Genomic DNA, 26,228 nt, shown 5'->3' with positions numbered 1-26,228 from the left:
TGTCCACACTGTTTGACTCTCTTTGTAGAGTAGTTTGTTTTATGCTTGTCACCTTGTGAAAGAGTTACCTTGCTTGAAGTATGACAGTTATTTTTGAGTAATTTTCTTAAATGTAACTAGGAGGTGCTTGATAATCCGAGAATTATACTGTTTTAATTAGGTTTTGTGGCCAGATTTTAGATACTTCTTAGTTCATTTATGCCTGAATTGCTATTTAATTCTATACATTTTGTGTTGTAGGCCAAAATGGACATTTTGAGCAAATAATGAGTGAATTGGAGTTTCTGGACCCAGAAGTAAGCGGATCTCAGAATCTAGGAGTGTTCGGAAGCAGAGTGACACTATGAAGCTTGTTCCCTTGGGAGAACATCGAAGATCAAAGATTCAAGCAAAGAAGCAAGCAGAGGGCAATTATGTAATTTTAGAATTCTTCATGAAGGTTCGCCGCGGCGAAGTCTATTCTTCGCCGTGGTGAAAACTGTTAAGCACGAGATTCCATTTTACCTCGTCGCCGCAGTGAAACTCATTCTTCGCCGCGGCGAAGTCTACGAATTTTAGTTTCTCCAAAACGCACAGTTTTATTTTATGAAAGTTTTAGGTCTTCTGGGGCGAGCTATATAAGAAAACCTTGCCATTTTGATGGGGGTTCGCCTAGTTTCGTCTGGTTTTCATTGAGTTTAGAATAGATTTGACATTTTTGTGGAGAAAGTGAGAAGATTTGAGATTCAACCTTGTGGATCCGTCAATTAGGGGAGATATCTTTTCTTTTCTTTTATTTCAATATTTTGACTTTTATGTTTAATGTTTTTCTTGCTGTTTGTGTTGATTTAGTTATGAACTAACCCATTTTGGGTTAGGGTTTTGATGTAACTCGGATTTCTATGGGTTAATCAATTGATTTTTGTTATTTTCATATTCTATTGCAAGGATTGTGTGGTTATTCTATTTTTATTGATTTTATTTGATGAATATGATGAGATTGAGAAATGAATCATGTTGAGCTTCTTGGGTAATCACCATTGTAGTATTGAATGCTAGAGATAGATTTGAGAATCAATAAAATCAATCTAGGATTCCATTAGCTTAATGAACTTGGATCTATTATTCTTAAAATTGTTGGGTGTGGAAGTTTAATAAGGAAAAGTAGGAATTCATAGCCTGAGAAGGTATGTTTGACAACTTAGAGAATTTGATTTACAATCTGTGCATGTGAGTGTGAAAATAGTATAATCCGTAAAAATTAATCCATAGAGTCCAAATGAAGTCAAAACCCTAAACGTTTGTTAAAATTGATATTACTCTTGTTTTAAATTCTTGCTCTCATTAATTAGTTGTTTTTATACTTAGTAAGTTTTGTTTTAGTTTTAATCTCTCCCATTAATCCAAACAAATTCGGTTTCTCTAACTTGAAAACACCTAGGAGAATTAGTGCTTAACAATCAATCCTCATGGGAATGATACTCACTCATTACTTTATTACTTTGTGCGACTATTGCACTTGCTATCATTGCATGTTGTAGTTACAATGCAACAGTGCTCACCCGATATAACAGACAAACAACATAATAGAATGTGGTCACTTTAACACAAGGTCATCACACTGAAAATTTAAACAAGAATGATTGTGCAATATTTAAAGTGAAGTGTTCATACCATGACTAGTGTTACACCACTAGAATCATAAGTTGACAAAATAACTTACACCCTTCTTCATTTTTTGCGTGTTAGCACACTTAGATTGGATATGCCTAAACCCCTTACAGTTGTAGCACTTGATACCTTTATTTTTCTTTTCTTTTTATTTTGAATATCCTTTTGAAAAGGTACCAAGGGTTGGCTAGTCATAAAACTTTTTCACAAGAGGTTTTTTTTTTTTATCATTTCCACTCTCAAATGGCTTTTTCATGTTTTTCTTCAAAAACTTTGCAAAATTCTTTGTGAGTAAAGCACATTTTTCATCATCCAAGCCACTCATATCAACATTTTCAAAAAGTTAAGAATCTACATGTTTGAGAGCCAAACCTTTGCTTGGTTTCTAATTGTCCAATCTTTTCAGATTCAGCTCAAATGTTTGAAGAGAGCCAATGAGTTTGTCAATGTCCATAGAGTCCACATCACGACATTCTTTTATGGCGGTCACTTTTGACATGAATCTCTTGGGAAGAGAGCAAAAAACTTTCTTAACAAGTTCAACGTTTAGTGTAAATTTTTCCCAAAGTAAAACACTTATTAGACACATCACAAATCCTACCATGAAAGTTAGTAATAGTTTCATCTTCATGTATAACCAAATTTTCAAAATCAGTTACAAGCCTTCTAAGTCTATTTCTTTTAACAGCACTAGTTCCTTCATTTTTTACTTGAAGCTTATCCCAAGCATCCTTGGCAAGCTCATAGTTGGCAATGACTTTCATTTGATTCATATTTACAACATTGAAAAGAGCATAATTGGCTTTTTAGTTAAAATTAGCAAGTTCTAACTCAGTAGTACTAGTCCATTCACCAATAGGTTTTGGTCTAGACACTTCATTTACTATAATAATCGGGGTTGTCCACCCATTCACAACTGAGACCCAAACTCTTTCATCAATGGACTTTAAAAAAACATGCATTCTAGGTCTCCATGTGTAGTAATTAAGATCTTTTGACACAGGTGGTCTATTAGTAGACACTTATTCACCAAAGAAATTCATGACATCCAACACAACAAATGTGAGCATAGAAAACAGATGTGCACACACAAATGAACAGTAGACTAGAAACAAAAACATTTCAACAGAAAAGATTCAAGCAAACAAGTAAGCAATCAGATGCACATGAAAGCAAACAAAAATGGGTGAGGATCTAATGAAAAAACTTATCAGAACAAGCTCTAATACCACTTGTTAGAGTTGGTGAACTTTATTTATCGTTAGGATACCCATTTTTAAAGTGTAGTGGAAGATTTTACCAAGTTGATTAATGGTTACCAAGTTAAGCATGAATTAACAACCATAAGTGGTAAACATAAAGCACACAAGCATATACATGGTTCGGTTAAAACCACTCTTAGCCTACATCCATAGGAACTCGTCCAAATTGAAGCTAATCCACTATAATAACAAACATTACAAGATATCGTTCAAAGTTGATTTTGGCTACAACAAAGAGAACTCCCTATTATATGTTACACTAAACACCACCCTTTGAATCTTTAATGCTTTGTCATTTCAAGGATCACTTCGCACCGGAACACTCTCGGAAAACACTTGAGCTCCACCCAAGCTTCACACGTTGAAACCACGCTCCAACATCAACAATGGAACCAAGTTCTAGCCACCATTCAACAAACATGAAAGATAATGAAGTTTTAGCTCAAATACATATATAGAACCTGTTAAGGAATAAACTCTCTAAAAAGATCAGAGCACAAGCAATATGGATATTCAGGTTAGCTAAACAAACGTGTAAGAATGAAGATGATATAGACCAATTTTGTGCTTCAACAATTCTTGCCAAGTCAACATACAAGGGCTGACATGCGTTGGTCTAAAACTGGAAAGTATTCCACCAAACGTTTGGGACCACAACCAAAACGGGAAAAAGCTGATTTCTTTGGACCACTTGAAGATTTTATGACACATGTAAGTAGTCCTCATAATAGCACAACAGATAGGAAAAAATATCTTAACTATTAAGGAAAAAATGCCACTTGCACAAAACTGATTCAGACATGCGATGTTAGCGCATAAATAAAGTGTGCACACACTTGAACTAAAATGTGAAGTAAAATCTGGCATGCATGTGTTTGACATAAGTGTGTAAACACACATCCACTGTGCACACACATGAAATGAAAATACAAAAGGCATAAGCCTGACACAACAATACACGTGGAGGACAAAACGATCCAACTTTTTGTTAGACCACAAACATATCTTTTCTCTTTCTTGCAAGACCATAGACAAAGCCTTACAACTTTGTAGGACCACATAAGGAAATTGTGACACCTGTAAAGTTAGCTCACACAAATATATCATGAATTAAAATTAGCTTGATGGACAAGACAACAAAGAAAGAACGCCACTTGGCAAAATGTGTTCGACAATAGATGCTTGCACAAAAGAACAATGTGTGCATATATTCACAATAAATGCAAAATAAACTGCAATATGCATATGTCTGCCATAAGTGTGCAAGCACAGAACATCAGTGCACACACCATAACATAAGTTTGACAAAAATATCAAAAATACTATTTCTTGTGGTTCATCTACCATAGTTTCATCAACATTGATTTCATTGTGGGTTGACTAATCATTCATTTGCTATTCTTGCCTACTGTTTAACTGTTCAACTGTTCAACAATAGGACGAACAACAACTTTAAGAGAAATTGAGGGTAAAGGAACTTGTACCCTAACTTCTTGAATTTCCACTTTTCATGGTTCTGAACTCCCACTAACTTCATCATTTTCTATGAACCTAGCATTTCCAATTTCAACAATTCTTGTACTATGGTTAGGACAATAAAATCTATACCCTTTAGACTTTTTTGGATAACCAATGAAGAAACCACTAGTTGTTCTTGAATCCAATTTCTTTTCATGTGGATTATATATCCTTACTTTTGCCTGACAACCCCAAACATGCAAATGCCTTAAATTGGGTTTCATACCAACCCACAATTCAAAAGGAGTCTTAGGAACTAACTTAATAGGAACACTGTTTAACAAGTAGATGACGTTTTTTAATGCCACAATGACATGGGTAAAGATGAATTACTGATCATGCTCCTAACCATATCCAATAAGGTATGATTACGCCTTTCTGCTACACCATTTTGTTGTGGTGTACTTGACATAGTGTATTGGGCACGTATGCCACGTTTTTCCAAGAACTTAGCAAATGGACCTTGGTATTGGCCTGTTTCATCATATTTTCCATAATATTAACCACCTCTATCATTTTCACTTTTCTGTCTAATTGTCTCTCAACCTCTTTAATAAACACGTTTAGGGCACCTATTGATTGAGATTTTTCATTAAACAAGTAAACAATACCATAACGTGAAAAATCATCAATAAAGGTGATAAAATATCTTTCTCCACCAAAAGATGAAACATCAAAATGTCCACATATATCGGTGTGTATGAAACTGTGTGCTCCTTATGGCTCATTTTTCTTTGTGTGCTTTGTTTGTTTCCCTTTAATACAATTCACACAAATTCCAAGATCGGTAAAATCTAAGTTTGGAAGAATTTTGTTCTGTACCAATCTTTCCAATCTTTCTTTGGAAATGTGACCCAGACGTTTATGCCACAAGTGAGCAGAACGTTCATTTACTAAACCACGTTTAGTTCCAACATTATGATGCAAGGTCAAAAGGGTTTTAGCAAAGAGATTATCAAGATTCAATTTATATAATCCATCACATAGAATAACAGAACCAATAAGATGATTATGCTTAAATAAACTAAAACATCCATTTCCAAATTTAAAACAATACCCAATTGAATCAAGTTTAGACAATGAAATTAAATTGTGAGAAATAGAAGGTAGATAAAGTGTTTGAAACAAATCTAAATGATGTCCAATGTCTAAATTCAGTCGATAAGTTCCAATAGCTTCAACTGGAGCTTTGACTTGATTACCCATGAAGACAGATCTTTCATTTGGACTTATTGTTTGGGTCGTAAGGACTCCCTGCATTGTATTAGAAACATGAAAGTACAGCTAGAACCAATCCACTAAGTATTATAAGGAACTTCAACTAAATTTGATTCAAAACATATGAAAACACTAGGGTTACCTTTCTTTTTGAACCATGCCTTACGTTTCAGGCAGTCTTTCTGAAAGTGACTTGGTTTTCCACAAAAAGTGACAGTTATCTTTCTTGTGTTCCTTCTTATGGATTTGAGAAGATGGACCGTTCACCTTACTTGGTCCCTGCTTACCTTTTCCATGTTTCTTTCCAGCTTTTTGATTACTTTCGAGGTGAATGGAATGAGTTCCTTGATTCTTAAGTCTTGTTTCTTCCTGAACAAGCATTCATGAAGTTCATTCACATTCCATTATCTATCATGGTATTGTAGTTCACTTGGAATGGACCATATTCAGGAGGCAGTGAGTTTATGATAAACTGCACAAGGAAATTCTTATCCACACTTATCCTTAAGGACTTAAGTCTTGTTGCGATATTTGAAATTTCAATAACATGCTCATGCATGCTGTGAGAACCATCAAACTTCATGGTGGTTAAAGTGGCCATTAATGTCCCAGCAAGAGACTTATCAATAGTTTGAGAATGCTCTTCCACAAATGTCATAAATTCTTTAACACTACTAGTTTTGGGAAGAGTAGACTTTATATTGTTTGCTACGCTTATTTGCATAAACATTAATCTCAGTTTGTTTGACCTTACCCAAGCATCATGGTAGGTCCTTTCTTTTTCGTCACTAGCATCAGTAATAATAGTTGGTCTCTTTGATTAAAGTGACAAATCAAGATCTAGAACACCTAAGTGGAACTGGATTTGCTCACACCAATTAGAAAAATTAAGTCCATTAAATATAGGTACAAATGAGGCTTGTGAATGAGGAGAAACAAGAATAGGTATTGCAAAATATAATGCTCATATATTAATGCTTTGAGTTATAAAATTAAACACATAAAACAAATTCAAACACATAATTCAACTAAATAATATATGTATATCGGTGTTCTCCTTTGGGTGATACAATGACATATTAACAAACGTAATGATGCTAATTAAATTACAAATAATTTGATAATTATAAATGCACTAAATAGAAACATAAACTATCTTTGGACATGTAAATGAAACTAACAATACATCTCAATTACCAACAATCATTTTCATTAGTTATAAGAACAATTAATTAACCTTTGGGTGATTGTTAAATGTCTTATACCAATGAATTCAATTTACCCACAAAGAAAAAATTATAATGTCTTTTGTTGACCTCTCTTGTATTTTGATGTGCCAAAACTATCTAAAAAGTTGATTGATTACTAACCAAATATGCTAAGGTATGACACAAGTCATAACCAAGCCAAAACGACTTGTCAGGTGGTATGACCGTGCGTAAGCAAAATTTTAAAGAGGTACAATCATTCGTGATCAAGGCATGCCTATTCAATAGAAAAAAACTACCTAGATGAATGTGCCTCATTGCACGACCTTGTTCCTCATGGTCATTCATCATCCTGCCAATATGTGTGGCGCCTACATGACCATCTTGCACGACCGTTCCATTCAAGTCAAAAGTCAAGATTTTCAAATTTAGAATCCTTTGCGCTCTTGACTATTTTCTAAAGTCAATCAAGTCAAACTCATGTATCAAAAGAGGCATGACCATTCTACGTGGTGGAATGACCGTTTCTATTTGAAGAGTTTTGCAAATCAGAGTTCCAGGAAGACGTGGTTACTTCTAGAAAATCTTGTGGATTTGGAAGAGCAATTTGGGTAAGGCCGTTCTGCATAGTGGAATGACCATGCGATGTCTTCGCATGATCATATGGCGTGGTGGAACGTCCACTCCAAAAACCCTAGATTTGAGAAAATATATCTGTTGTATCAGGAACAACCATTCGCGATTATGGAATGACCGTTCCTTTGTGTCTGCAGGCTTTATCAGAATTGCATTAAATGAAGCAAGTGTTAGTGTATGCCTTAGGAACCAATCTTGTTTTCGGTTTCAGGGCATTATATCTTGTAAATACTTTTTTAAGAATGGAAGAAAGAGTTATGATTTCACTTGTTGTTTACTACTTCATTTATATTATTTATAATGCATGTGAAATGTCCAGATGATCAGATCTTTAGAAGATCAAATCATCGAAACATTCCCTATGTAAGTAATGTTATTGGGGCAATAACATTGCATAGTAGACATGCTGAATGTCTCCATTGAATATCATGTGATGGTATTACTGTGGGTGATTATAAAGTTATATCACTAGGGTATTAGCATGGATAAAAGGTTGGTGAACTGTTTATCGAATATGACCGATTACGATGAATCACATGGACATTTTGAATGTGGTCAATGACACATCGTAGGATTGTATTAGTGTACCATTAATCCTTAGACTTGAGACATCATAGTTGGACTCGACATAGGATGAACATAGTTCATATGGTGTATATACATGAGACTAGTCATGTCTTGTGTAAGAAGCCGGTTTGGTCATATGTTATTCATGTGTGAGGACAAGTGATGATCAAGATGGAATTCGTTGACTCAAAATAGTTTGGTCTCGAGTTCCCAAACGAATGTCAATAAACATTGGAAAATGGAAATCTCTGGCCAGAGTACAAAATAGTCATATGAAAATGAGTTTCATGATGACATGTTCCATTGTATTGATTGACGATTTAGATAAAGATTAAGTTAAGGGTTTTGACATACCATGAATCTATACTTAATCGGGATTGGACGATGGAGAGATTCTACTAATTAGAACGTACGATCGGGAAAAAAGGTTCATTGGAGTTTAACTCTATTGTGGCTTGGGGGGTTATGAAGCATTGTCAGATGCCTACCATGATTGGTGGGAGTTTCAATCATAAAGAGTTATGACGACATGTAACAGCCACTTTCTACTCAAATACTCATATGATTTATATAAGAAAATACATATAAAATAGCATAAGAAAATTGGGCCTAAAACTTTCTTTTTATTAAACATATATATNCTTTCCAAAATCATTCCAAACACGTTAAATTCATAAGAAAATTATTAGGAAGCGATTTTCGTGAATAAATTCATAAATTCTTTAATTATCTCAATATACTTCAATTTAATCACACATGGGGTATTTTTATCACCAAAATAGAGTCACTTTCATGACTCTAACAAAAATGAACATTAATCTAATAGAAGACATCTTCATAACACGTGAGAATATTTCTTCAAGGTTAATACCTTTTTTTCTTTGAACCCCTTCGCAACTAGCCTAGCTTTGTATCTTAGTTGTGAGGTATTTTCTTCAATCTATAATTTGAAAACCTATTTGTTCTTCAAGTAGGTAGTTTCACCAACTCATAAGTGTGATTATCACACAAGGACCTCATCTCTTTTTTATTGTCTTTGACCACTCTTGTTTTTTCTCATGTAACATCACCTCCTAGAATGTCTCTAGCTCTCCCTCATCCCTAATCATCACATATTCATGAGGAGAATACCTTTTGGAAGGTTGTCACTCTCTAATATATCTTTTTAATTCATGCTCAATCGGTGGCTCTATTGGATTTTCATCAACATGCTCTCTTGTCTCATATGATTCTGTGGGAAAATAAATAACTAGAGGAGCTTCATTAACATCATTATCATCCTTTTATACATTTTCCAGATCATAAACATGCATTGTGGGTTTAGAAACTAAATCCAAATAAGCTTGAACATAATTGGTAGACTTTTGATTTTTTTCAAACTTGTCGAAGTCTTAAATTGTTGGGTCTTCAAACAAGATTACATCTCTACTGCTAATCACTTTCTTGTCAATTGGATCCCAAAGTCTATTACAAAATCTTCATGGTCATATCCCAAGAATATGCATTGTTTTGTCTTGAATCAATCTTAATATTCTCTAGAAACATGTACAAATTAAATGCCCTACAACCAAAAACCTCAAATAACTATATGAAATATCTTTTCCTTTCCATACCTTCTATGGCACATTACCTTTTAAAGGAATTGAAGGAGAAAGATTAATCAAGTCCACATTGGTGCTCATGCCTCACCTCAAAAGGACTTTGGTAGTTTTGTACGTGAAAGCATACAATGAATTTTGTCATTGATAGCTTGAATCATTATTTTTGCAACTTCATTATGTTTTAGTGTTTATGGCACTATTTTCTCAAGCTTGATCCCATGAACTCTACAATATTACTCAAATGGACCTCTGTATTCTTCACCATTGTTTACTCGTACACATTTTAACTTCATGCAGGTTTCCCTCTCAACAGTAACATAAAAAGCTTTAAAGCAACTCAACACCTGGTTTTTAGTTTTCAAAGTAAAAGCCCACACTTTTCTTAATTGGTCATCAATAAAAGTAATAAAGCATTAAGCACCACCAAGACTCTTAGCATCATACAACAAACATCAATATGAATCAAATCTAACACATTTGATCTTCTGGTGGATAACTCTTGAATGTAAATCTATGTTGTTTATCAATTAAGCAATGAGTACATACTTGGAATTCAACATCCTTCAAGCTAGGAAGAAGTTGCTACTTGGTGAGAATTTGCATCCCATTCTCATTCAAGTGACCAAATCACATATGTCATAACTTTGTAGAAGAGTCTTCAACTAAGTTTACATCTGTAGGTTTTAGAGCTAGATTATGCTAAGAGAATGAAGGCCAAAGTGCACAGAGAATTATAGAGAAGGAAATTTTGAAATGTAAATCTGCTCTGTTTCCATTCATAAAAATATGGGTCTTTTATATACAAACTTTTCCACTGTTACAACAACTTTGCAATGGATATTTTAAACAAATACAATACTAACCATACAAATCTAACTAATGCTGGTAAATTATATCAAAAGAAGCCTATATCACCGGTTGCTATTACCTAAAACCATCACATTAATATTTCAAAAAACAAACAACTACATCATTTGAAAAATAGCCCAACACATTCAAACTTGGCACCAAAAGACAAACTTTGAGCAGCAATCTTTTCCAGTAAAATATCACAAGCTTCAACACTCCTCCTTGATATTCATGCTGGAAACTGTAAGTTTGAATCTTAATTCTTCAAACTTGGATTTGCTCAGGGATTTAGTCATTATATTAGCCTTGATCTTCTCCCTTGCAATAAACCAGCTTTGATTCATTACTTTGCTTAGCTTCTCTTACCGCATGAAACTTAATTTTGATATGTTTAGTGCGGCCATAAAGAACTAGATTTTTGGCCATTGCAATTGTTGATTGATTGTCACAATACAGCTCATTTGTTTCTTCTGTTCTTGTTTAAATCTTTCAAAATTTTCGTCAACCAATAAGTTGGTTGACGGCAGCAACATCAGAAATATATTCTACTTCTGTGGTTGATTGTGCTACAACCTTTTGCTTCTTGGATATCCAACTTATGGCCCCTGAATTCAAGTAGAAAACATAGCATGAGGTGCTCTTCATATTATCCAAAGAACCACCCCAATCACTATCAGAGTAGCCATATAAGTTGAGCTTTTTAGCTTTCCTGAACCAGATTCCCAAGTCTGCACAGCCTCTAATATATCTAAGGACTCTTTTTGTTGCTTTCAAATGCATCTCACTTGGTCCATTCATGAATCTAGAGAGAAAGCTAGCCGCATACATTATGTCAGATCTTGTTGCCGTTAAGTATAACAAATAGCCAACCATGCTTCTGTATTTTGTTTCATCCACTTTAGCTGCTTCATCCTCCTTGCATAACTTCTTATTTTGCACTAGAGGTGTGTTGATAGACTTGTAGTTTTCCATTCCAAATTTCTTAAGAAGTTCATTAGCATATTTCTTTTGGAAATGAAGATGTCATTAGGAGATTGATATACTTCCATCCCCAAGAAAAAGGTCATTTCACCCAGGTNCTAATCATCACATATTCATGAGGAGAATACCTTTTGGAAGGTTGTCACTCTCTAATATATCTTTTTAATTCATGCTCAATCGGTGGCTCTATTGGATTTTCATCAACATGCTCTCTTGTCTCATATGATTCTGTGGGAAAATAAATAACTAGAGGAGCTTCATTAACATCATTATCATCCTTTTATACATTTTCCAGATCATAAACATGCATTGTGGGTTTAGAAACTAAATCCAAATAAGCTTGAACATAATTGGTAGACTTTTGATTTTTTTCAAACTTGTCGAAGTCTTAAATTGTTGGGTCTTCAAACAAGATTACATCTCTACTGCTAATCACTTTCTTGTCAATTGGATCCCAAAGTCTATTACAAAATCTTCATGGTCATATCCCAAGAATATGCATTGTTTTGTCTTGAATCAATCTTAATATTCTCTAGAAACATGTACAAATTAAATGCCCTACAACCAAAAACCTCAAATAACTATATGAAATATCTTTTCCTTTCCATACCTTCTATGGCACATTACCTTTTAAAGGAATTGAAGGAGAAAGATTAATCAAGTCCACATTGGTGCTCATGCCTCACCTCAAAAGGACTTTGGTAGTTTTGTACGTGAAAGCATACAATGAATTTTGTCATTGATAGCTTGAATCATTATTTTTGCAACTTCATTATGTTTTAGTGTTTATGGCACTATTTTCTCAAGCTTGATCCCATGAACTCTACAATATTACTCAAATGGACCTCTGTATTCTTCACCATTGTTTACTCGTACACATTTTAACTTCATGCAGGTTTCCCTCTCAACAGTAACATAAAAAGCTTTAAAGCAACTCAACACCTGGTTTTTAGTTTTCAAAGTAAAAGCCCACACTTTTCTTAATTGGTCATCAATAAAAGTAATAAAGCATTAAGCACCACCAAGACTCTTAGCATCATACAACAAACATCAATATGAATCAAATCTAACACATTTGATCTTCTGGTGGATAACTCTTGAATGTAAATCTATGTTGTTTATCAATTAAGCAATGAGTACATACTTGGAATTCAACATCCTTCAAGCTAGGAAGAAGTTGCTACTTGGTGAGAATTTGCATCCCATTCTCATTCAAGTGACCAAATCACATATGTCATAACTTTGTAGAAGAGTCTTCAACTAAGTTTACATCTGTAGGTTTTAGAGCTAGATTATGCTAAGAGAATGAAGGCCAAAGTGCACAGAGAATTATAGAGAAGGAAATTTTGAAATGTAAATCTGCTCTGTTTCCATTCATAAAAATATGGGTCTTTTATATACAAACTTTTCCACTGTTACAACAACTTTGCAATGGATATTTTAAACAAATACAATACTAACCATACAAATCTAACTAATGCTGGTAAATTATATCAAAAGAAGCCTATATCACCGGTTGCTATTACCTAAAACCATCACATTAATATTTCAAAAAACAAACAACTACATCATTTGAAAAATAGCCCAACACATTCAAACTTGGCACCAAAAGACAAACTTTGAGCAGCAATCTTTTCCAGTAAAATATCACAAGCTTCAACACTCCTCCTTGATATTCATGCTGGAAACTGTAAGTTTGAATCTTAATTCTTCAAACTTGGATTTGCTCAGGGATTTAGTCATTATATTAGCCTTGATCTTCTCCCTTGCAATAAACCAGCTTTGATTCATTACTTTGCTTAGCTTCTCTTACCGCATGAAACTTAATTTTGATATGTTTAGTGCGGCCATAAAGAACTAGATTTTTGGCCATTGCAATTGTTGATTGATTGTCACAATACAGCTCATTTGTTTCTTCTGTTCTTGTTTAAATCTTTCAAAATTTTCGTCAACCAATAAGTTGGTTGACGGCAGCAACATCAGAAATATATTCTACTTCTGTGGTTGATTGTGCTACAACCTTTTGCTTCTTGGATATCCAACTTATGGCCCCTGAATTCAAGTAGAAAACATAGCATGAGGTGCTCTTCATATTATCCAAAGAACCACCCCAATCACTATCAGAGTAGCCATATAAGTTGAGCTTTTTAGCTTTCCTGAACCAGATTCCCAAGTCTGCACAGCCTCTAATATATCTAAGGACTCTTTTTGATGCTTTCAAATGCATCTCACTTGGTCCATTCATGAATCTAGAGAGAAAGCTAGCCGCATACATTATGTCAGATCTTGTTGCCGTTAAGTATAACAAATAGCCAACCATGCTTCTGTATTTTGTTTCATCCACTTTAGCTGCTTCATCCTCCTTGCATAACTTCTTATTTTGCACTAGAGGTGTGTTGATAGACTTGTAGTTTTCCATTCCAAATTTCTTAAGAAGTTCATTAGCATATTTCTTTTGGAAATGAAGATGTCATTAGGAGATTGATATACTTCCATCCCCAAGAAAAAAGTCATTTCACCCAGGTCAGTCATCTCAAATTCATTATGTATCTCAATCTTGAACTCATTCAGCCAAGTGGAGTTATTTCCAATCACCAGGAGATCATCAAAATATAGAGACACAATTATCATCTCATCTCCCATCTCTCTAACATGTAAAGTATGCTCATTTGGACTCCTTGCAAACCCCAAACTGATCAAGTACTCATTGATCCTGTTATACCAGGCCCTTGGAGCCTGTTTTAGGCCATACAAAGCCTTCCTCAAGAGGTACACCTTGTCTTCTTTTCCTTCAACTTCATACCCCTCAGGTTGCTCAATAAATATCTTTTCATCAAGCCACTATTTAGGAAAGCTGACTTGACATCAAGCTGGAAAATTTTCCACTTTAATTAGGCTGCAAGTGTTAGAAGAAGTCTTATTGTGTCATGCCTTGCTACTAGTGCCAAAGTATCTGAAAAATCCACTCCATATTGTTGGGCATATCCCTTTACTACAAGTCTTGCTTTATACCTATTGACTGAACCAGGATTCAATTTCTTCTTGTAAACCCACTTCACTTGGATGGGTTTCCTCCTTACTAGTTTGTCCACTAATTTCCAAGTGGCATTTTTCTCAATCATGCCTAACTTCTCTTCCATTGTTGCACTCCATTCCTTTACTTTTGCAGCTTTAGAGTAACAAGTAGGCTCCATCAAAGCCATATTACACCTCTCATATATCTTTACCAAAGGTCTTGTGCCTCTCATAGAAGCTTCTGCTTTAGAATTTGAGCTATCATTTGATGCTTCCTGGTTATCCGAGAGGTCTCTTCCTTGCTCCAGTATTCCTTTGTTTTCAACTTCATTTCTTTCCCAATTCCATAAAGAGGCTTCATTTACCTTCACATCTTGATTTACAAAGAACCTTTTTGTTTTTGGATTGTAAATCCTATATGCCTTGGACAGGTTGTTGTACCTAACCAAGAGTCCAGTTTTAGCCCTCTCATCTAATTTGTTTCTCTTGCCGCCTAGAATGTGTGCATAGCAAATGTTGCCAAACACCTTGAGATTGTCAATACTTGGCTTTACTCTATACCAAGCCTCAAATGGTGTCTTGTTGTCAAGGGCTTTAGTTGGCAACTTGTTCAGCAGATAAACTGTTGTGTTTATAGCTTCTGCCCAGAAAACTTTGGGAAGATTTTTCTCATAAAGCATGCACCTAGCCATCTCCATTACAATCTTGTTTTTTCTCACTTACATCATTTTGTGGTGGTGTGTATGGACTACTCAGTTGTTGGTTTATTCTAGCTCCCACACACAATTCTTCAAATTGATTTGAAGTGTACTCTACACCATTGTCACTTCTTATTGTCTTCAAGCTTAAACTAGTTTGGTTATCCACCATTTACTTAAACTTTTTGAACATTGCTGCCACCTCACTCTTTTGCTTCAAAAAATACGCCCAACACATCCTGGAAAAATCATCTATAAACAGGAGAAAGTACCTACTTGCTTTCAACGAAGAGACTTAAATAGGGCCACACACATTAGTGTGTATAAGCTGAAGTTTTTCAGTAGCTCTCCAAGCTTGATTTACTAGGAATGATTGCCTGCTAAGTTTGCCTAGTTGACAGACTTGGCCAACTCCTCCTTTCTCCTCAAATTCAGGCATATTTTGGACAAGGCCTTTTCTCTTCATCTCCTTGAGGCCAATACAATGAAAATGCCCAAGTCTTTTGTGCCATATTTTTGCTTCATCAAACTTGGTAGACCAAGCTTGAGAAACTGATTTCCTCCACTCTATTGGAAAACCTTTCCCTAGCATTCCTACTCTCATCAATTCATTGCCACAACTATCTACTACAATGCATGACATATTTTGGAAATGCAGAGAGTAATTCCTTTCTAGCATTTGACCCACACTTAGTAGACTTTGATGAATTTCAGGCACATAAAAAACATTTGAAATGTATTTTGTACTTGATGGAGTTGGGACAGCAACCTCACCTCTTCCCTTGACCTCTATAAATTCTCCATTTTCAATCTTAACTCTAGATTGATAAGAGTGATCAAGGTTCACAAAGCTTGTCAAGTCTAGAGTCATGTGGTTTGTATAACCACTATCAATCAACCAAACATCACCACAGGTTTTCAACTTCGAGCATGACGCCATGAAGAGTTTTTCAGCTTCTTGCTTTGGCTATTGATTCTCCACCACTTGAGCCTGTTGTTCTTGTTGGTTGCCCTTGTTTTTGTAAACTTTTTCTATGTGGCCGAATCGCTTGCATGACTTGCATTGTATGCCAGGTCTGAACCAACATCTACTTTCGGAATGATTCTTCTTTTTATAGTGTGGGCATGGAGGAAATGACCTCATTCCACCATTTTTTCCTCCTTGGAAGTTACTCTTCTCTTTTTCCTTCTTCTCACCAACATACTTCTTATTTTCCCTTTGGTATACCCTTCCTTTCTGACTTGCAACCATGGCTCCCTCACTTGAATCTTCTTGTCTCAGCGACCTTTTCTACTCTTGAGTTTGAAGTGCAGGGACAAGCTCAGCCAAGCTAATCTGAGATAGGTCTTTAGAGTCTTCTACGAACAAAGTTTTTGCGTCAAATCTTTAATGCAAACTGACCAGAAACTTCTTCACTATCCTCTTATCAGTCAGCTCCTTACCAAGTAACGTAATCTTCTTCACCATGTTCATGAGTCTATCCACATACTCCTTGATAGACTCAGCCTCTTACATCTTAAGCATCTCAAATTCTCTCCTCAAATTGAGGACTTGCATATTATGGGTCTAACTACTTCTTCCAAACTCCTCTTTGAGCTTATCACAAGCTTCTTTGGGAGTGTCACAAGCCATGATCCTACAAAGACTTGGTCAGTTATGGTTGAATGAATGCATGACATGGCTCTTAGAGCCTTTACTACTTCTTCTTCATGAATTCTTATCCAGTTCAATGTCCGGTTTGCTCTAAGTAGAGGAACTTGCCTCTCCTCCTCCACATATTGCCACAATCCATGGCCTCTCAAATAATTCTTCATCTTGATAGCCAAAATATGGAACTGATCATCGTGGAAGATAGGTGGAGAAAGTGGAGTTGGGTTTGATGCCATGAAGAAGATTACGTATGGTGTTTAGATCTTGAAAGATCAAGAATAGCTCTGATACCAATTTTAGGTTTTAGAGTTGGATTATGCTAAGAGAATGAAAGCCAAAGTGCATGTGAGAGAGAGTTATAGATAGGGAGAATTTGAAATGTAAATCTACTCTGTTTCCATTCATAAAAACAAGGGTCTTTTATATACAAACTTTTCCACTGTTACAACAACTTTGCAATGGATATTTTAAACAAATGCAATACTAACCATACCACCAGCTGCTATTACCTAAGACCATCACATTAATATTTCAAAAAACAAACAACCTCATTTGAAAAACAGCCCAACACATTCAAACTTGGCACCAAAATACAAACTTTGAGCAGCAATCTTTTCCAGCAAAATATCACAAGCTTCAACAATATCCCCATTAGAAGGTTTAACACAAGTCATGTAAAGAGAGTTGAATTTCATCCCTCTAGCCATCATCAAGGATCCTTTGGTGAACTTCCACTTTTCATCACCAAAGTGATTGTAATATTCATTAACGTCAAGTGAAACAGTAGAGATCAAGTTAAGGCGGATATTGAAAACATGTCTGTTACGTATCCATTTTGATAATGGTTAAATATTAATTAAATTATATTTTAATATTTTTTAGGAGTTTTCTTATGGATTTATTTGTTCATTAATATTGAGTTTATCTCAATAATTTAAGTAAATTAGATTAGGATATGGGTAAGTTTTATTTTAGTTTTACGTATAAGTTAGCCACGTATTTATGATTCTTTAGTTGAGGTTGAACATGTATTTTGGCTTGTTTAAGTTATTAAACATGTTTTGCAATTTAATAGGGAAGTATGGTTGTAAACTACTATATATTTCTTAGATTTCTATTAGAATAAGGATCATAATTACTTGCATAAAGGTTCTATTTGAACTCTGGAGGTTTCTAGCTCCCTCAAATGAGCAAGAATTGTTTTCTTCTCTATTTAATTTCAAAATAGGTCAAGGAAAGAAAACTTCTTCAAGCACATTTGTACCAATGTACAGCATTCCTTAAAAGTTACTTACAACTAATGTTTGTATCTTATGAGAATAAATTTGCATTGTGCATCATTCCTAATCTTCACGTAACCAAACTGACCGCTGCTGTATGATGAAAAGTAGGCACGATGGGTTATGACATGATATGAAGCACCAAAATCAACAGCCCAATGAACATTTTGACAAGTGAGATTTATGCTACCAAATTTAGAAACAGTACAAACATCACCATCAATAATAGTTGCAATAGTGTTGTTACTATCTTTCTTGTCTTCACCATTTTTCATTATTTTGCTCTCTTTTGAATTTTCTACACTGAAACTTCTTATGCCATGGCCTGCCAGAATGAAAACAAATAATGACTTTCTTAATCGTCGATTTTCCTCATGATTTATACCGTAGTCAAGGTTTTTCAGATTTCTACTCTTGCTTCTTCCCCGTTTCTCTATAACTAATGCTTTAGCTTGATGCAATGTAATTGAGCCTTGCACTCTTCTATTTTCTTCATTGTAGAAATATAATGTTACTGTGTTTAGTAATAGAATAATAGTTATAACTTCTTTGGCTTCCCATGTCGCTCATGCCATATTAAAACAAGCATTTCAGCTACAAGTACAATTTTGAAAATTTCCAGTTTTTATGGTTTGGTTCTACCTTTATTCTCTTAAATTAATTTAATTATAATGAGTAATTAGTAAAGTTTGTAGTTTCATTTGCTTACATTTGTTTCCAATTCTGTGCTTGCATAGGCAAATTTATGCATGTCATAAGGGTCAAGGAGCGCATGAGAACTATACGTAGAGTGGTTTTATCTTTAGCAGCTAAAAAGCAATTCTTTAATGAACTACTGAAATAAAATCCTTAAACGAGAATTGGGTAGATAAAAAGATGTAGTTAATAAGGGTTTGTTCATGAATAAAAACAGAATATTTATTTTATCCCTTAATTGGGGAACATAAAAATACCTCTTGTAAGGCAACAAAAGTATTTTAATGACAAAAATAATAAATAATAAAAATTTGTATATTTTTTGTAGATCTAATTTGTCAAAAAATCATTAAGTTCCCGGTAATATATTATTATTTATATTCTTTTATCTTAGTGTTACACTCAACACAAAGTCCTAAATCAAATTTAGGATCCAATAGATTTAAAATAGAAGTTAAAGCACGTAAAATATATGATATAACATAATTAACAGTTTTTTAAATAAAGAAAAAAGAGCTATATCATATTTTCATTAGAAAGGGCTATAGCAAAAGGACATGCATGTAAGTCCAACAACAATTGAGATAAGAGTAATGCTACAGCCACCGACGGTAGTGCACCGAATGATGTGACAAAATCCTAACCATTGATTAATATTAAGTTAAAATTAATCAACGGTCAGGATTTTGTCACGTCATTCGGTGCATAAATTCGGTACACTACCGTCGGTGGCTGTATTATTTTCCTTGAGATAAACATAAAGAAAAGAAACGAAGACTTGAAGTATATATATGAGCTAAATTACAATATTAATTTCCTAAATCCTTTGGAAAGTGATTTTTAATCTCCATCTAAATTGATCTTCACCCCATGACTAAGTACACCTCTTTTATAATAATAATAATAAAATCTCTTTATACCTCATTTAATACTGAAAATAACCCTCTAAGCTTAATTAAGTTTATTTTCCCCAATTTCAAACTTAATCAGGTTATTTGTTTTACACCATCTTTTCCCAAATCAAACTTAATTAGGTTTTTTCTTTACACTTTTTTTTTTTTCCCAATTTCCTAATTACAACTTGTTTTCTCTTCTTCAGATTCAGATTTATCCCGTTATGTTTTCCATAGTTTTAGTATTATATTTCATCAAAATTTTACGATTTTATATATACAATTCTATAAAATTAAAGGTATATTAACATGGCTAATCATTCATTATCATTTAATATGCAGGTTATGATTTAAATTGATTTCTATATTAATTTATCCAATCATATTTTGACATATCACTAGGGGTGAGCACGGGTAGTGGGTAGAACAGGAACCGAAACCGAAACCTACCCGGAACTGGTACTGTGCGGGTAGGTTTCGGTTCCAATTTTTTGGAACCGATACTATGCGGTTCTGGTTCTGATTTTGTGTGTGGAGGAACCGGAACCGGAACCTGTAAAAAGGGTACCTTGTTGGAATCTGTAGGGGGTACTGGTTTGGAACCGTTTTTGGAACGTTTGGAACCTGTTTTGGAACTTGTTTGAAACATGTTTTAGAACTTGTTTTGGAACTGTTTGGAAACTGGACTACAATAAAATATTTGTGAAATGTGAATAATGGAGGGTTTCTATTATCTTACATATAAAAAAATTTAAAATAGAAAAAGTTAAATTTTTAAAATAACCTAATTAAATAAATATACGAATACAATTATACTTATTACATATAAATTACAACAATTAAAAGCTTTAATATATTATATACATTAATATTAAAGTTTTGATTAATTAAGTGAATAATTGGAATTATGATCCAATTAAAAGTGTTTTACATTTTTAATGTTATAAAGAATTATTTTTGAATAAAATAGTATATTTGATGAGTAATAATATATTTAGTTTTACTTCAATTATCAAGTTAAGTATATCTTAATAATATATAATTAAGTAATTATTAATATATATGATAAATTGATAAACATTAATAAATTTAATACTAGTTAAATATCATACTTAATCAATTATAACATTACATTATAGTTAAATGATTACTTAATTAATTATAAATTTATATATTACTTAATTGATTTATAGTATAATTAATATAGCATTACATTAATTGATTACACTTAATTAATGACTTATAAGTATAATATTTAGTAAATTACTTAATTAATAATTAGAAATTTAATTAATTATACATTACATTATAGATTTATAGTATAATTACTTAGTCAATTATAACATTTATTATAACATTAATAAAAACTTAATTAAATGATTAAAAATTAATTAATTATAAATTAAATTAAAATTTTAGTATGATTACTAATAATTAATTCACTATAACATTACATTATAGTATGATATATAATTAATTATAACATTACATAATTAAATTATTACTTAATTGATTATGACCTTATTATAAATATTAGTAATTACTAATTTACTACATAAAAATTAGCATAAGACTTAATTAAATAATTAGAAATTTAATAATTACAACATTACATTATAAATTTATAGTACGATTATGTAATTAATTGTAAAATTACATTATAATTAAATGATTACTTAATTAAATTATATATTCTATTATAAACAAATTAACTATAAATATTATTAAAGACTTATTGTATGATTACCTAATTCATGTAACATTTCACTATTTACATATAACATGATTAGTTGATTTATATTAATTATTAACATTACATAATTAGATGATTATTTAATGATTATGACATTATATTATAAACATTAATTATAACAACATTAAAACAAATGATTATTTAATTAAGTGATTAAAAATTTAATTAATTAAAATTACATTATAGTTAAATAATCTTAATTAAATTAACATATTACATTACATTATATTATGATCATTTAATTAAATGTTACTTAATTAGTTATAAATTATAACATCACATATAAACATTAATAATTTCTACATTATATTTATTACATTACTTAATTAAATGATAAAATTTTAAATATTATAAATAACATTAAAAATCTATAATCTAATTACTTAATTCACTATAACATTATATTATAGTATGATCACATAATTAATTATAACATTACATAATTAAATGATTACTTAATTGATTATGAGTTGTGATATTATGTTTTAAACATTAGTAATTACTAATTTACTACATAAACATTAACACAATACTTAATTAAATGATTAGAAATTTAATTAATTATAACATTACCTTATAAACATTTCATTATAACATTAATTAAGCATTACATTATAGTTAAAAAATTACTTTAAATTATAACATTATATATACATTATATTATGATCACTTACTTAATTATAGTATTACATAGTTAAATGATTACATAATAGTTATGAATTTATAACATACATTATGAACATTAGTAATTTACTATATTATTACATTACTTAATTAAACGATTAAAAAATAATTAATTATAATATACCTTATATATTTATAATAGATACTTAATCAATTATAACATTCCATTATAAACATTAGTATATTAATTAAATGATTTAAAATTAATTAATTATATATTAAATATAGATTATAGTATGATTACTTAATTCATTATAACATTACATTATACTATTATAGTATGATCATATAATTAATATAACATTACATAATTAAATGATTACTTAATTGATTATGACATTATATTATACAATTAGTAATTTACTAATTTACACAATACTTAATTAAATGATTAGAATTTTATTAATTATAATATTACATTATAAATTTATGGTATGATTACTTAATTAATTATAACATTACATTATAAATTTCTTGTGTTTATTTTGTAGAAATGATTGGACTTCAATCACTTGATGAAGGAACATCCATGCCTACTTTGGAGCATTACACATGGGTCATGTACTCATGTTATGCTTTTTGGGGTGTTTTATAGTTTATAAGTGTAGTGATTGAAATTAGTGGGAGAATAAAAAAAGTGGTGACAGTTTCTAACTTTCTATATTGTTGTTTGTTTAAATGATTTTGGTGAAGTTATTTGATGTGAATTGTGATGAATAATTGTTTGTGTTTTAGTTTTGATTGACGAATTGTATATGAATTGTGATGAATTAATTGAATTCAAGTGTTGTTTAGAGATTACAGGTTATGAGTTACACTGGACACAAATGAATGAATAATCAAAATTTGTTGGGAGTGTATTTGTAAACTTTTAAGGTATTTTTGTCATTTTTTAAACTAATAGGGGGGTAATTGATTTTTTATAGGGTACCCCGGAAAGGAACCAGAACCTGCATTTTAGGTTCCGGTTCCTTAAATTGAAGAACCTGTACTGTGCAGTTCCGGTTCCGGTTCCTTTTTTTGGGAACATGTACTGTACGGTTCTGGTTCTGGTTCCCCCGAAAAATAGAGGGTACCCGAAACCGTTCACCCCAACATATCACTTTATATAGAGTCTTTATAAGTATAGTATTATTCTTCTTTAATCCATTAGTGGAGTGTCAATAGCTTCACTTTACCAAAACTTACCCCAATTTTTAATGGAATGGGGTTAACTCAAGCCAACTATAATGGGACAGGTTAAACCCGTCCCAATGGATTGTGGTGCCATCCTTAATTTGACAGGCCCCGAAACGTACCAGGCTTGTAGGCCTGCTAGTGCTACATTGTTATTGGTCGGTTGAGAGGGAAGATTTAGTATTTAACAAGCAATAAACCTTGTGTGTGAATAAAATCAATTTCATTATAATTCGGAAAACAAGAAACGGCTTACTTAAGATTTTTTTCTTTAGGAATACTCTTTTATTTTTATCTCACCATTAATAAGAGAGAAAACTTATTACACAAGTTAATTTCTCTTAATTAGTGACAATTACTTGAAACATTAGGAAAGGTGCTACCAAAAGATGTCATATTGTGACAGAAATATGCATAAACACAATTCATATATATATTCTTAAAACAAAATTCAAATTATATCAGCAAATTAATTACTTAAACTTAGCTATATCCATTAAAACAAATTCATGTAATAGCTTTAGTCATTCAAGATTAGTTTCAAGCAATAGATCATTCTTTTTGAACTCAGGTTTTAGCTTCACAATTTCATCTTCCGGTAGAGTTATCGTCACAAACCTTCCCAATTTCCCAACATCTTTGTCCAAATCTTTTGCCTCCGGCATCACCACAACACTTCCTTCGTCTCCAACACCTTGAATACCGAAACTTACAAATTCTGCCTTCAATTCCAATCCATAAACATCAGCCTCCTCCATATTCACAAATGTTAAATTTGCCCCATAAACAATAAAATCACCCACCCCATTTTCCCTTTCCATTGCTTCTTCAATCTCACCCCTCTCATCGACCCCTTCGTTAACCAAAATTGCTGCCAATTGTTCTAAATTTGCATCCTTGATTTGAATATTAGCCTCAACACAACTTATGATCTGACTATTGCTCAGCTTCGCATTATTTTTCCAATTATGAGGATCTTTTTTGCATATTGTCACTTTATTTGGGCCTGACCCATCTCTAATTTGGGCTACACATTGCCAAATGATGGCACATAAGGTCTCAAAAATTGGGATTTTACCTGAAATTTTGGACTGTAAATGAGATATTTGGGTGGGTGTTAAATGGAAGGAAAATGAATCCATTTTGCAGTTACTGGGAGTCACCCAGTGGTCTCCAACCGGGTCGACCCGTTTAATGGAAAGTGGGTTTTTGGGGTTGGGAAGTGGTGTTGACGTTTGTGATTTTGGTGAAGGTGATTTGGTTAGATTGGGTAGAGTACTGGCATTAGAAGTTGTCATAAATGGGCTCCACTTGTTCATGAAATCACAAACTGAAAATACATCTCCAAGGATATGGCTGCAGCTTAGGCCCAATGACATTCCTCCACATTTGAACCAAGTAATCTGCATGCCAAGACAAAAATAATATATAGAATCTATTAACTTAAATTACTGATAAAAATTAGATCTATAATAATTCAATGGTTTAATAATTAATGAGGTGGCAATAAAAATAACCAAACCACTTCCAACTTAAAATTCTTCGAGAGTTGAGATTTGAATTTAATGAAAATAAGATTTCTTAAAAACTCTTTTTCTTGTCCATTATTCATGTTAGATGTACAAGTTATATTTCTCATTGTTAGTTGATAATAATGTTATAAAGTTTTGCGTGACATTAAACAGAATCATTTAATTTATAACAAAGTAACTTGAAAAATCCACAACTAACCATAAATTTCTTATCCATTATCGGCATTTAATTAATTAATTCCATCTCCTTTCAGGCATCCATAAAGGCTACTAAAAATAAACCTAGTTTTTTTTTTTTTTTTTGTTTTAATATTCACCTGACAGAAATAACTAGAATAAAGCAAAGTATTTTAAATTAATTTACCTGAATGTAAAGTGGTGGAGAAAATGACAATTCGGGTCCAATGGGTTGATGAGAAACAAGGAGTTTATCTAGAGAACAATCTCTCATCTCAAGCCATTCATCAACACTATTATCACACTGAGCTTCAACGAATCTGGCTCCACAATCGTTACACTTGAGGTAAGGGCGACCAGATTCCGATCGCCGGAAGCGGCCACAGGTGACATAGTACTCATTCAACCAGAAGAACATGGACTCCTTGATATTCATAACGCTTAACCCTAGCACTGCATGGCTTCTGAAAATGTAAACTCCAAAAATATAGTGAAGCTTCATGGCTAAATCCATTGCATTCGGCTCATGAGTCACATCGGTTCCGGTAACATTGCTCGGACCAATTGAAGAGAGCTTGATGTTTTGGATCAAAGTGTTTTCTGTGGAAGAAACCATGGTGGTGTGGGTAGGGTAGAAGGTATTGGTGGTTTAGTTATTTATCAAGGCTACAGTAATGTTGAATTTATATTGAGGGAGAGGTGCTTTTCAAGAGCGGTGGGGGAATTTAATGGGATATTGGAATTGGTTTTGTAAGGTGGAAACAGTTAGGGACTTTAGTTTTGCATTAAATTTCACCAACCTGAGCTACATAATCAATGTATCTCAGTGTACATCATAACACTTTTGTTAATTGTTATACCAATTACCCGATCACTAATTTTTTGGACCTACCTACATCTAGATATTTGCATCCTAAAAAAGAATGAGAGTTTTATTATGTTATAATTTAAAATAATAATACTTTATATATAAATTGATGTATTTTAAGATGATTGGATGACATAAATTAGAAGATATTTATATGTCAAACATGTTAGTTTGTAAAAAAAAAAATCATTTGTATCAATAGTTTGTATATGTAACATGGACAACGCTAAAGAGTCAATTTTGAAAAAAAATTCGTGAAGAATAAAATAGGGGTGGGATAATCCGGTTAACCGAACCAGTTTTTCGATTTAGAGA

The 26,228-nt window shown here is 32.7% G+C and overlaps 2 protein-coding genes across 2 annotated transcripts; both read right to left on the bottom strand.

Annotated features, from left to right (window-relative positions):
* Positions 1-11,010: 11,010 nt before the first annotated feature.
* On the bottom strand, positions 11,011-11,481 carry LOC116113119 (secreted RxLR effector protein 161-like). The gene has a single exon (XM_031399267.1). It carries the CDS (start codon positions 11,479-11,481, stop codon positions 11,011-11,013), a length of 471 nt encoding a protein of 156 aa, XP_031255127.1.
* A 12,374-nt stretch (positions 11,482-23,855) lies between these two features.
* On the bottom strand, positions 23,856-25,678 carry LOC116113005 (protein ECERIFERUM 26-like). Its single transcript, XM_031399135.1, has 2 exons — positions 25,233-25,678; positions 23,856-24,739 (listed from the first exon to the last, which is right to left on the bottom strand). Exons 1-2 carry the CDS (start codon positions 25,659-25,661, stop codon positions 23,861-23,863), a joined length of 1,308 nt encoding a protein of 435 aa, XP_031254995.1. The 5' UTR covers positions 25,662-25,678; the 3' UTR covers positions 23,856-23,860.
* Between the last annotated feature and the right edge of the window lie 550 nt (positions 25,679-26,228).

The sequence above is a fragment of the Pistacia vera genome, unplaced genomic scaffold (assembly GCF_008641045.1).
Source record: "Pistacia vera cultivar Batoury unplaced genomic scaffold, PisVer_v2 Contig673, whole genome shotgun sequence".
NCBI classification, from domain to species: domain Eukaryota; kingdom Viridiplantae; phylum Streptophyta; class Magnoliopsida; order Sapindales; family Anacardiaceae; genus Pistacia; species Pistacia vera.
Note: the sequence above shows the minus strand (reverse complement) of the source record. Positions and strands in the feature narration are given on the sequence as shown.

Bases quoted from the DNA above. Each gene is read 5' to 3' on its own strand.
- LOC116113119 (XM_031399267.1), bottom strand. From the start codon at position 11,481: ATGGAAAACTACAAGTCTATCAACACACCTCTAGTGCAAAATAAGAAG.
- LOC116113005 (XM_031399135.1), bottom strand. From the start codon at position 25,661: ATGGTTTCTTCCACAGAAAACACTTTGATCCAAAACATCAAGCTCTCT. The intron at 24,740-25,232 runs GTAAATTAATTT...CTTGGCATGCAG, and splicing joins CTCCACCACTTTACATTCAG to ATTACTTGGTTCAAATGTGG.